This window comes from Rhea americana, unplaced genomic scaffold, assembly GCF_003343005.1.
Source record: "Rhea americana isolate MKP2758 unplaced genomic scaffold, rheAme1 scaffold_334, whole genome shotgun sequence".
NCBI lineage: Eukaryota > Metazoa > Chordata > Aves > Rheiformes > Rheidae > Rhea > Rhea americana.
In genome coordinates, this window is record NW_028186462.1 from 591,695 (window position 1) to 603,696 (window position 12,002).

General features: G+C 58.6%; 3 protein-coding genes across 4 annotated transcripts in view; 1 reads left to right on the forward strand and 2 right to left on the reverse strand.

Annotated features, from left to right (window-relative positions):
* Positions 1-383, reverse strand: part of CROCC2 (ciliary rootlet coiled-coil, rootletin family member 2) — a 27,652-nt gene extending 27,269 nt beyond the window's left edge. The window contains exon 1 of the mRNA XM_085311202.1: positions 338-383. Coding sequence (XP_085167328.1) covers positions 338-383 — 46 coding nt within the window. The remainder of the gene's footprint in view (positions 1-337) is intronic.
* Positions 367-6,338, forward strand: MAB21L4 (mab-21 like 4). The gene is made up of 5 exons (XM_085311197.1): positions 367-886; positions 1,561-1,783; positions 3,851-4,004; positions 5,595-5,951; positions 6,236-6,338. Exons 1-5 carry the CDS (start codon positions 382-384, stop codon positions 6,326-6,328), a joined length of 1,332 nt encoding a protein of 443 aa, XP_085167323.1. The 5' UTR covers positions 367-381; the 3' UTR covers positions 6,329-6,338.
* A 1,186-nt stretch (positions 6,339-7,524) lies between these two features.
* AGXT (alanine--glyoxylate aminotransferase) lies at positions 7,525-11,630 on the reverse strand. 2 transcript variants are annotated; one of them, XM_085311199.1, is made up of 11 exons: positions 11,376-11,630; positions 11,047-11,239; positions 10,651-10,715; positions 10,467-10,567; positions 10,182-10,252; positions 9,706-9,790; positions 9,224-9,319; positions 8,779-8,848; positions 8,514-8,609; positions 8,143-8,271; positions 7,525-7,632 (listed from the first exon to the last, which is right to left on the reverse strand). In XM_085311199.1, the coding sequence occupies exons 1-11, from the start codon at positions 11,628-11,630 to the stop codon at positions 7,525-7,527; spliced, it is 1,269 nt and encodes a 422-aa protein (XP_085167325.1). The 2 variants fall into 2 exon arrangements, with proteins under 2 accessions (XP_085167325.1, XP_085167324.1); XM_085311198.1 differs by having other exon boundaries at positions 8,143-8,267; positions 8,510-8,609.
* Between the last annotated feature and the right edge of the window lie 372 nt (positions 11,631-12,002).

The window sequence follows — 12,002 nt, forward strand, 5'->3', positions numbered from 1 at the left end:
CAAGGGGCCGCCAGCGCCCCCCGCCGGGCCGCGGCCGAGCCCACGCGTGGGAGCGGGCAGCCCCGGGGCCTCCCACCGTGCCGGGCCCGGCCCCACGCCCCTTCCCCGCGGCAGAGCAGGAAGGAGAAGCGGGAGGGAGCGGGGCAGCAGGCCTGAGACCCCCATTCGGGACGGGGGGAGGATGGGGCCGCGCGTACGGGGGGATGCCGGCACTTGGGGGCTGGGGCGACGCGCCCCTCGGCTCGCCCTGGCGCTCCTCCAGCAGCGCCGGGGCGCGGGCGAACGCTCCCTGCAGCTTCCCTCCGCCCGCCCGGCGCCTGCTCCCCGCCCTGCCCACATATTTCCACTCCCGCTTGGAGCAGGAGCTTGCGGGCCCCGGCCATGGCAGCGCGTGTGTCCCGCTGGCACAGCTACCTCGGCGTCACCCTGTCCCGCGAGGGGCAGCGGGTGGAGAGTTTCCAGCAGGCCGAGGACATCCTGCTGACCCTGCTGGAGCACGTCCACGAGCGGGACCCCCGCTTCCTCGTGGATTACTGCAGGAACCTGGAAGCCTTGGAGTTCTCCCTCCGTGCCTCCGAGGATGCCGTCACCCTGGAGGTGCCCCTGCGGATTGACGGCAACACCCTGCGGGCGCGGGCATGCCAGCCTGGAGACAGCCCAGCCGAGAGCGTGGCTCCTGGGCACCAGCCCGCGTCTGGCACCTGTTACCTCGAAGTGCCCTCTCAGGAGACCAGTTTGAAGGACTGGACCAGTGCAGATGCCTTAGGCATGATGGAACAGGCAGGTGGCACTGGGTGTCTGGTACCGAGCAAAGTCCTCTGCCGCCTGAAAGAGCTCCTTGTTTCGGCCATCGTGCACTGCCAGCGCCATTTCCTCTTTCAGCCAGGTGCGTAAGCTAGCGGGGTCTTCCCTGTCCAGGAGCCATCCTGCTGGGATGGAGGGGCCCGGGCTCTGCAGGGGTCCCTGCACGTTACCCCAAGCTCCTGGGCAGAACTGTGCCTGGGAAGGATGTGGGGGGTGGGGAAGGTCCCCACCAGGAATGCCCGGGGGGATTGTAGTGGTATCGTTACACATTTTCCACCTCTGAATACTCTTTCAAGTAAGTCTTTGCTCTGATGAAGAGAAGATGATGTTAGAGGACCAGAGTGTCTCAGAAACGCAGCCCCACTAGCCACTAGTCCACCAGCCTCTCTCCTTTGAGCCATAACCCTTCATGGTTTTCCTCTGCCCCCATAGCCTGAGACCTTTCTCTGATCAGTTTTTCTTGGATCATGTTGTCTTTCTCTGTGCTGTTCTGCCACCAAACTGTTCTGCTGACTGGTGCTTGCCTGGGTTCCTGCTGTGCCGACCCTCATCCTTCTCACGTGAGGGCCACACAGGGGTTGGCTCAACAGCCTTCTCTTGGGAACTGCAGCCAAACCACAGCACCAGCAAGGAGTGACTCGAGTCGGGTGGGACGAGCCTGTGGGTGCTGCGGCATGCACCTGGTTCAGCCTGCAGGACTGGCTGTGGTAACCTCCTGGCCTTCTGCTGTGATGTAGCTGAACTCTCCATGTCTAGGTGACCTCAATGCTGAACATTTAAAGGAAGACACTATGGAGCTGTCCCTGCTGATCCGTGGTGGGTGGAAAACCATCCGCTTCAACATCATCCCTGTGGTGAGGAGGCAGCAGGAGCCGCTTGAGCTTGGCAGGCAGCGGAGTGACAAGGGTTTTCCTGAAGGCAGCCTCCAGAAGGCCACAGAAGAGGCCCACTTCGTCCCTGCCTCTCCTTATTGCTGGAGGTGAGTGGCACACCGCACTCTGCAGGGCCACACGCGCAGCACACAGTGACCGTGCCTGTGTCCCATCTGTTCTGGGGGCCCCTGGCTGGCAGCGCTGCCGGGAGCATGCAGAAGGGGGTGGGAAGGTAGAGGGAGATGATTGCTGTGGCCAGCTGAAGTGAATTTATCTCATCATTAAAATTACGATCAAAACTACTGCCCTGTTTTGGGGGAGACAGCGAAAAAACATGAGCCAAATTTCAGGCAACACCAGGAAAGAGGGCAATAAAAGAGGGCTCCGTACCAGAAACATGCAGAGACCTTTGGCTGAGCTCAAACACTGAAGCTCAGGTGCAGCCCAGAGTAAGGCCAGGCCCTCCATGAATTTGGGAACTATTTCCAGGGTCCTGGGAAATCTCCCAGCATGGGGAGTATATGGAGAAACCTTTTCTTGTGGAGTCCCTCCCTAGCATACCCCTCTTTCCAGAGTAGGTTTGATGCTCTCAGCCTAGCGCTGAGGTGATTTTCCTGCCTGGTGGCCTGGGAAGGATGATGAACTCTTGGCTCACTCTTGGCTCTGAGCATCCCCAAGCCCCTGTTGGGGGCTGTGCTGACTGCGGGGGTATGTGATACATTCCCAAGAAGCTGGGCTCACATGCCGAACCCTCTCCAGCCAGGACATGCCCCACAGGGTGTCTAGATGTCTGGGGAGGCCCGCAGGTGGCTTCCAGCAGCTGAACCTCAGAAGGAGCAATGCAGACGGTGGTAGCTCTCTTGCTAGGGCTTTGCAAGCAAGTCCAGGCATCTCACAGCAGCAAGTAGAGGTGCGTTCCAGTGTGGGCTGTGGGAGGGAAAAGGGCTGGGGTGACACACGCCTCACCTGTGAGCACAGTTACCCAGCCCCAAGGAGGGGCTGAGCATCCGCCTGCACCAGCCTGAATTATTTTGGGCACGAGCTGGGTGTCCAGCCCAAACTTGCGAGGCCGGCTTCACCCCTGAGACAGCCTGCAGCACTCCCCAGAACACACAGGGCTGGTGTATAAGGAAACACAGGAGTGCTTCACCTCATCCCCAGTCCCTTTTGGGAATTCAGGAACTGCTCGGCAGCACCTTTGTTAGCTGCAGATCTTCTGGGTCCTCCTTTCCACTCTCCTTTCTTGACAGGAGTGGTTGCAGGAGGTGGATTGGGGATGCTATGCGGTTGGGACCACACCAGGTGGCTGGGAGAGTCTGTGGGGCTTCGTGGTGCTGAGCTGCTGGGGCTGGCTGGAGTCTTGGGTCCTTTGGTGCCCACAGTGAGCCTATCCCTGCACCTCGTGTGGCACAAGGCCACAATCCGTTCTCCCAGCAGGTTTGGGACAGAGACCAGAATCAGGAAGGTTGGGAGGGACCTCTGGAGATCATCTAGTCCAACCTCCCTGCTCCAGCACGGTCACCTAGAGCTTGTTAGACAGGGTTGCATCCAGGCGGGCTTTGAGTATCTCCAGAGAAGGAGACTCCACAACCTCTCTGGGCAACCTGCTCCAGTGCTCCGTCCCTCTCACAGGGAAGACATTCCTCCTCACGTTCAGGTGGAACTTCCTGTGGTGCAGTTTTTGCCCATTGCCTCTTGTCCTGTTGCATGGCACAGCTGAAAAGAGTTTAGCCCCACGCTGCAGCAAATTCACGTGCGGCTCCTGGGGCCAGATGGCTGCTGGGGGCAAACTGCCCTCAGCTCCTGTGTTTCTGGGCAGGGGGGAACCAGCCCCGGGGAGGCTCCTGCTTCAAACCTCCAGCCCCAGAGCTGCTGTGGGTCTGGCCATGCCAGCTGTTTGATTGCAGCCAGTCCAATATCTCAACACTTGTTCTCTGCTCCGGGGTATCTCAACTCCCAGGGCATCCAGGTGGGGTGCTCCGTTCGTCAGTGCCAAAAAGCAACCTTCTGCCTTCCTGCCTACTCCTGGGCCTTTCCCTAGCCCCTCCAGCGCTCCATCTCCAACTGTGCCAGGTCACTGTAGATACCCTTTCCTTGTCTCCTGGCTGGGAAAATCCAGGTCTCTAGTTTGGGTAGCCCTGCACAGCCCTCACCAAGCTGCTCTCCCTTCACAGATCCTCCACTCACATTCCAGTCCTGAAGCTGCTCCATGCAGTGGGCACTCTGAAGGGCCCTCGTCTAGACAGCCTCCGCCTGCTTGACCAGGTCAACTGTGAGGACTGGAGGGAGGAGGGCAAGAAATGCGGCCTCACGTTCAACCACCTGAAGGTAGGTTGTTCCTCCAGAGTTTGCAGGAGTGCAGCTCTCCTAGCTGAACACAAGGCATGGGCAGAGCCAGAGCTGCTCCCTGGCCGGGGGCAAGGCTTGGACCTCATGAGGCCGAGCTGCCGCTGAAAGAGGAGCCCCCCAAAAAAGCCAGAGCAATTTATGTATATTGGAACATATCAGCCCGTGGCTGTGTCTGGAAAGAATGCACATTGCTGGCCCTGATCAGAGAGCTCTGATCCTTCTCCAGTGCATGCTACCCTCTCTGGAGACAGCAGGCATTTAGGGGACTGAGCCAGTAACCTCCAGAGCAAAAGACCCGGAGTGTTAAGAGCTCCCTGGCCTAGTTCGTGTCTGCAAGGACAGTGCTGGGGATGGCATTGCTGTGCCTACCGTGCCACATGGTATCCTCTGTCCTAGCATGCCGGGAGGTGCCTGTGCATGGCTGAGGGCTGCATTTCCTTCTCCGACCAAACCCTGTCTCCTTGCTGAACCTGTTCGCAGCTCTCTGGGCCAGTTCCAGGTCAGGAAGGGCTATGCCAGGGACGGAGTATGATCGAGGTGTGCTCCATCTTGTGGTGTCTCACTGGGGTGGAGATGGAGAAGCGGGCAAAGCTGTCTTCTGTCAAGAGAATGGCTTCAGCTGAAAGTAACCCAGATCCCTTGGGTTTTATTTTAGATTGTGTGTTTTTGCAATTAAGAAAAAACACAGAATGCCTTTTTTCTTCAAAAAGCATCTTCTTTTGATTTCTAATCAAATGCAGGCTGCCCTACCACCCTGTGCAGAGTTTCACCCTAATTTTTCTACTTGGCCAGAGCCTTGAAAGTTCTCTTGAACTGAGCAGGAAAGTAAAGGCAGCAGCACTAAGATATCCCTGTTGTCATGTGGATATACTATGGCCCTGGGATCACAGCATGGAGGAGGCAACCACTTCCGATAAACCTGGCTGGTCAAACAGACCTCCTTGGGCTAGCAGGGACATTCTTGGTCCAAGCCATGCTGGCCTTTGTCCCCAGATGTGTTTCCCATTACAATCTGGCACCAGAAAGTATCAGTTGCTGGGCCACTTCTCAGCACAGTGCTGAGGTAGCTGATGTGGTAGTCACAAGGGGTTCACATACACTGTGGATGGCTGATGTGACAGGGAAACTGTGAGCAGTCTCTGTGCTTTAATGTTGTTTTTCCTCTGTGGAAAGCTTGTGCACATCATTTCAGAGTTGCTGCATAGCTGAGATGTAGAGTCCTGTCTGTCCCAGCACCAAATCAGAGGCTCTTTGGGGGATGAAGATGATATCCGCATCAGAAGGTGAACAGAGAGTAGGGAGATTCAGGGACATCAGCCTGAGTCTGCAGGCAGCTGAAGCAACAGCTCCGAGAGACCGTACAGTCCTGTTGTGTCACTGGGATGCTGAGCAAAGCCAGATGTGGTATCTGCGTTGAGAGCTCAGCTCCATGCATGTGGGGATGGCTGCACGGTGATTCAAGGGATCTGAAGGCGCAATCTTTGCAGGGAGTGCCTAAGTCCCCTTGGCATTACAGCCCAACCCTGCCCACACCCCACAACTTCTCCATGCCGCTCTCACTCCCCACAGATGGTGCTACTGTGGAGCACAGAGTTGTTTCCTTCACCGGAGGACTGGCAGGACCTCGAGGGCTCGGTCTACAGGCTTTTGGTGATCCTCCTCTGCTGCTTGGCCACCCAGCGCTTGCCTCACTTCCTGCACCCAGAGGAAAACCTGTTCCAAGGAGAGCCTCTGGACCTCAGCTCACTATACTGTATGGTGGAGGGCTTTGCCCGGGACCCCCATCGCTTCCTCCACTTCCACTTTAGCCTCCCTGTGCACACCAGTGGCCTGCAGGCAGATCCTGGCATCAGAGCCCTCCTGCAACTCCCAGCCAAGGACAAGACCTACTGGGACACAGCCTATTTTGACATCCTACTCAGCCAGGTAACTAAGGGGACGCCAGAGACTCCAGGGGCTTTGCTTGGCTGGTCTTGCCAACGTGAGGCATTGCATGGCACTGCCCGAAACCTGCTTGGCTGGGCAGTTTATGGTGTGCTGGAATTTGCTTCCAAGAGCTCCCCTGCCTTTGACCCTCACTGGCATGTGCTGCCCAGCCCACCATGGTGTTTGGCAGCTGTGGGAGGCTGCGGAGGGGCTCGCTCAGGGTGTGCTGGGCTCGAGCAGAGCGGGAAACCCTCTCCACTCACTCCCTGTGCGTGTCCGCTCAGTTCCAGATGTACCAGATCCAGGACCACGCACACCGCTTGGCTATGTCCCAGCTCCTGTCCAAGGCCCGGAGAGAAGTGCCAGTGCAGAGCTGAGTGGGGTCCCACTGCCAGCCCATCTGAGTGTCTCCCCATTTGCCTTCCTTACTACATAGGCCCTTCCCTGCCAGCACCCTGAGCTCCCTGCAGGGAGAAGGGAAATCAGGCTACAGCTGACCTTAAAACATTGAAGAAGAGGAAAGGACACAGGCAAGAAACTTTTCTCTCTAACAACTGGAGAGACCAACCCAGCTCTCTGCCTCCTTCCTGTAGATGGCTCTCAAGCTGTGCTTTCCCCTGTGCTGGGCAAGGCTGTGTCCTTGTGGTGCTTCTTTCGACTGCATCTTTCATCTCAAAACTCGGAGAGCACAAGCAACCTACAGGGAAGCCACATGGTGCTATGTCACTTTATTCAGGAGAGGTGGCACCAGGGAAGGAGCACAGGTTTGTCGCAGCTGGGTGTGGGTGCATGGCCTGTCAGCTCCCCCAGTTAGAGCTGGGCTCTGGAACGGGTGTTTTGCATCACTGCATACCTGCTGTTGAGGATATGGTTGTTCTGCACTGCTAGGTTTTAGGAAAGGACCAGCCAATGGTGATGGTGATGGAAGGGGCAGGAGGGGAAGGGACCTGCAGGTGGATCCTGCCTCCAGCCTTAGATTCAACTTGCTGTGAGACTGTCATGTCCTGGGGCAAGGGGAATGAAAGAGGTGAGGGGAGCAGGGCATTGGGCACGACGAGCAACCCTGAAAGAGGGACCAGGAGAAGGATATGTAACCACATCCCACACCTGCTCAGTGTCCTACCGACATGCTGGTCTCCTGGGCCTCACCCCGCAGGATGGCTCCCTGGGCAGTGTGGGTGCCGGCTCAGGGTCCCCTGTGCTGCCCACCCCTCTGCCCACACACGCAGCCCTGCACTGCAATGCTGGGAGAACTTGCCAGCCAGTGCAGCCAACGGCACTGGGGCCAGAAACTGGCTGTGTTGTCCTACTTCCCTCGCAGTTCTACAGGTCCCACACAGCCCTGGCTGTCCGGCTGTCCAGCTGCAACCCATACTTCCCCTGGCAGATCTTGCCATTGCCACCAGCTTCTCCTTCCTGTTGGTCTGTGCCACTGTGCTTTGGCTGCTGGGTGCTGCAGCATTTGCTGCCGGGGAGCCAGAGGAGCCCCTCTGCCAACCTGCCGCCCGAGAGGACAGGAGTGGAGGGAGCAATATCTTGGCTGGACCCCGTCTGCAGCCGCTGCACAGGGTGCTCACAGCCTGCTCTGGTGACAGTGCTGCAGGGCATCTCGCAGGGCGCGAAGCACCAGGTCCGCATTGGCTCTGGTTGAGTTGTAGCCCATGAGACCAACTCGAAGAACCTGGGAGGAGACAGACAGATTTCTCACTGCAGCACAGACCTTCAGGGCTCTGCCCTAGCCCCCGTCTCCTCTCTGCGGAGCAGAATTGCTGGCAACAGAGCAAAGGCTCCTTCCAGTCATGGTGAAGAGCCAGGGGTGTGCAAGGGAGCAGCTCTACGTGCGTGCGTGTGAGCATGCATGTGCACTTCCCCTTGTTCGCTCGTATTTAACGTGCATTTCCTCTCAGTGATGATAAAGACGTGTCACCCCGCTAACTGTATGTGCAGTTATTCAGTCACGCTGCAGCAGTTCTGTAGGGCTAGGAACTGATACGCGTTGCTGCAGGCAATTGGGTAGGACCAGATATTAGGTGTCTTGTGGCTAGCATCCAAGGACCATCAGTACATCTCGGAGCGCACTACTGACAGATGCAGCCTGTTTCTGGGGGTGAAGAATCCGGGTTCAGTGTCTACCAGGGGACCAGAGGGTGAATTTGGAGCAGTGCAGCAAGGAGAGGAGCACCCTTCCCACCTTGCCTGACGAGGGGCCCAGGCCCCCAGCGATCTCGATGGTGTGTTTGTTCATGACAAAGGCTGTGATCTCCTCCCAGTCGTAGCCCTCAGGCACTTTGATGGCAGTAATGGTAGGAAGTCTTGCTTTCTGGAGAAGACAGAAACAGGGTCAAATCTTCAGTTTCTAGCCATTTGCCAGTCATCTAGGAGCCCTGCAGCCTAGGAGGAGAAAGCATCTCAGGGCAGGGGAAATTTGGGATATTCTTTTCCATCTGTGAAACCACTGGAGGAGTTTGTATCAAAACCTACCCAGGCCAAGTCTCTGGTAGAGGAATGACGTTGTGTCCTCCCATCACCCAGACCAGTGAGACGGGCTCACCCCAGACCTACCTCTTCCTTCACAAAGAGCTCGAGCCCCAGGTCCTGCAGCCCCTTACACAGGTAGGTACAGTTGGCCTGGTGGCGCTCCCATGAGTTTTCCAGGCCCTGTGCCAGGGTGGCCGTAAAAGAGAGAGACAGTCACCACAACTACCGAAGACCTCCTGGTGCCCATTCTTTCACCCAAACTCTGTCAGTAGTGAAGCAGTGCCAGGCTCTGACATCCCATGGGGCTTTGCCTCTTCCTCTCCCTGCGTCCAGCCCTGGTGCTGCTCACCTGCTCAACCAGCATTGCCAAGCCCTCCCGCAGGCTGAAGAAGCTGTTGACTGGTGCTGTGTGGTGGTACCTGCGAAACCCAAACGGTACCCTGGTGGTCTCATCCCTGGTGCTTCCAGCTTGCGGCAGGGGTTGAGGTGCAGCTGGGCCCTGCCACCTCCACTGCAGCCAGCATGGGGGGGGGAAGCAAAGCACCTAGGGCAGCCCATGGGGAGGGTGGAGATGATGGAGAGAGAGGGCAGAACCCTGCATGGAGAAGCTAGCATGAGCGATCCTTGCAGGGTAGGTGTCCCACCAGTGAGGTGTAGGCTGTGCTATGGAGGGGACCCAAGTGGGGCCGAAGGGTTAGGAGGAAAGGGCTCTTTCGATAGAAGGGAGGTGCAAACTGTCAGGAGCTTGGGCGAAGGGAAGCAACATGCATTGGGATGCCGCGGCCTTCCCTCACATTCGTGGCTTGCCATCACAGCCCCAGTAGCTTGCCAGTTGGTTTATGTCTAGGTAGAAGGAAGAAGGCTTTGTCTTCCTCCTCAGCATCTTCTCCCTGGTGAAGCAGAGCATAGGGCCTCAGTTGGATCCTGGGGACATCCCCAGCAAGGACTACCTCATCTCCCCATGCCAGCTTCAGGCTGGGGGGTTTGCCCCATGCCAGGACCTCCTCAAAATGAGTACTGGGGCAGCTCTAGGCCCAGGGCCAGCATGGAGCAGGGAGTGGCTCTTGCAGAGCTCTCGGTGCCAGCCCCAGGCTGGCATTGCTGCGTGGAGAAGTAGCAGGCACAGGGCCTGGCTCTGAGCCCAGCAGACGTGCTGCTGGGAGTGCTCTCCTTAGCACAGCTGGACCGGAGGGGTGGCAAGGGAGAGGGAATTATGGCCTGCCCCATGCCCGGCGTCCATGGCCATTTTCCATACAGGGGACAGGGCTATCCTTACCTGGCTCGCTCACTGAACGAGATGGGGCCACTGCCAGGGGGGGCGCTGAGGACTTTCTGAGACCCTGAGTACAAGACATCAATCTCTGCACAAAAGGAGAGAAAGTTCCTCAGAGACCCAGGGACTCTCTGGTGAGAGATGGGTGTTGACCCCCCCCCCCAGGTCTCGCTTGCATTTTGCCCTGCTGTGAATGGTGTGCATGGAGCATGGGGTGGATCATAGATGCTGCAGGTGCTGGTTGCATTTGGCCCACTTTGACGGAAATCTTGGCACCTCTGACTATCCCCACTGAGAGGTGGAGGTGGCCACAAGGTGTCTGGCCATAGCTGGACCAGTTTCTAGTGTCACTACCACGGACTGACAGGCGGTAGAGCTGATCCCCCTTCAATCTCCCCCTCTGCACCCCAGCTTGAATGCTCAGCATGCAGGACCCTCTTATCCACTTGGGTAACCCCAACAGCACCCATGGCTCTTACCCTGCTGGTCCATGAAGATGGGTGCCCCCCCAAGCGATGCCACCGAGTCCACAAGCAGCAGGCAGCCGTGCCTGAGGGAGGACAGAACTCAGCCCTGGACTCCTGCCACCTCCTCCTGCTCTCGCACCCTTCCTCCCTCCCCTCTTCCTCCAGTCCCCACCCCCAGTGGGTGTCCAAGCCCCCCAAGGCTACGCATCACAAATCAATCCTTGAGCCCCAGTCCCAGATGCCAGCTGGGCATGGGCTGCCGCCTTGGGGTCGCACAAGCACCCGTTGCTCACTGACCGGTGGCACAGCTCGCCCAGCCCCTCCAGTGGCTGCAGCACGCCTGTGGAGGACTCGCCATGGGTGATGAAGAGCGCAAAGGGCTTGTGCCGCACCAGGCCCTGCACAAAAAGATAGAGACGAACTGCTCAGCTCTGGGGCTGGTGGGCTGGGAGGGAGCCCACTGCCTGCAGCCGTCACTCACCTCCTCAATGTCCTGCAGGGTGAAGTACTCGCCTAGGGGCTTCAGCAACTTATGGACGTTGGCTCCTGGAAGGGATTTGGGAAGAGCGAGAGTGAGTCTTGGCCTTTCCTCCTGCTCTGCAGGAGAATAAGTTACATATTAACCAGGAGTCAAGCCACTGGCCAGGGTCTGGCCTTCTGGGGATTTGCCCGGTGGAAAACCCATGAACTACCATAAGCAGAGGGGCATCACTTGGAGCTTTCTCCTGATCCCAAAGCAGTCATGGCAGGAGACATGTCCCTCAGGATGGGGACAGTGGGCAGGATCTCTTGGGTGAGGGTGTCCTACCCCGTGAGCAGCTGGTTAAACCCTGAGCAATGCCACTGCGGTTTGGAGCTCGGCTGCTCCCCGGCGTACCCAATCTCTCAGCGATGATGGCTGCGCGCTCGCCCCAGATGCCATTGATGGCCACCAGTATGGTGTCGCCCTGCTCAATCAGGTTGAGGAGAGCAGTCTCCATGGCGCAGTGGCCTGTGCCGCTGACGGCCAGGGTCAGCGGGTTGCGCGTTTGGAAGGCGTACTGGATGCCTGCCTTGATCTCATCCATGATCTGTGACAGGCAGCAAGAGACCGGTGCATTAGGACAGCCCTTTTCCCAGGCACCACGCTGCCACGGGGCTGCGTAGTGGGGTTATGCCGAGGATGAGGAGGGAAGGGGAGGCAGGCAGGGCCAGGAGGCGACTCACCTGCAGCATCTCGGGGGTCGTGTGGCCCACGAGCTGCCGGCCCGCCGCGGCCAGGACGCGAGGGGGCACGTTGCTGGGTCCTGGCCCCAACAGCAGCCTCTGCGGCACGGCCAGAGGCTGGCGCAGCCGCTCCGGGGGGGCGATGAGCAGCGGGCTCGCAGCCATGGCGTGCCGCAGCACCCCCCAGAGCCGAGCCGGGAGGAGAGGAGCCGCAGGCACGGCCCGCGCGGTGCCCCGTACTGCTGCACTATGCATCACCGCAGCTGGGAGGGTCTGGTGCCCTCGTGGATTCCAACCATGGGGTATGGGGCACTCCCCCTGCCACCAGCCCGGACTCTGCCCCGGCTGCCTCCTCGCCTGGTTAATGTGCCACTAACACTGGCCTTGACACCTCGGCCCTCTCATTGCAGGGAATTCCTTCCCACCACGGTCCCTCGGGGGCCACATCTGCCCCCCACTGACTCCGTGTATCTGCCCCACATGCCAGCGGCACTGGGACAAACGCCCACAGAGCTGGCTACTGCAGATAGCATTTTCCAACCACCTTGGCAGCACAGCTGTGCTAGCCCTCGTGACAGCCGTGGCATAAGCCACTGCTCAGCATGGGTCAAGGTGGCTTTCTCCAGC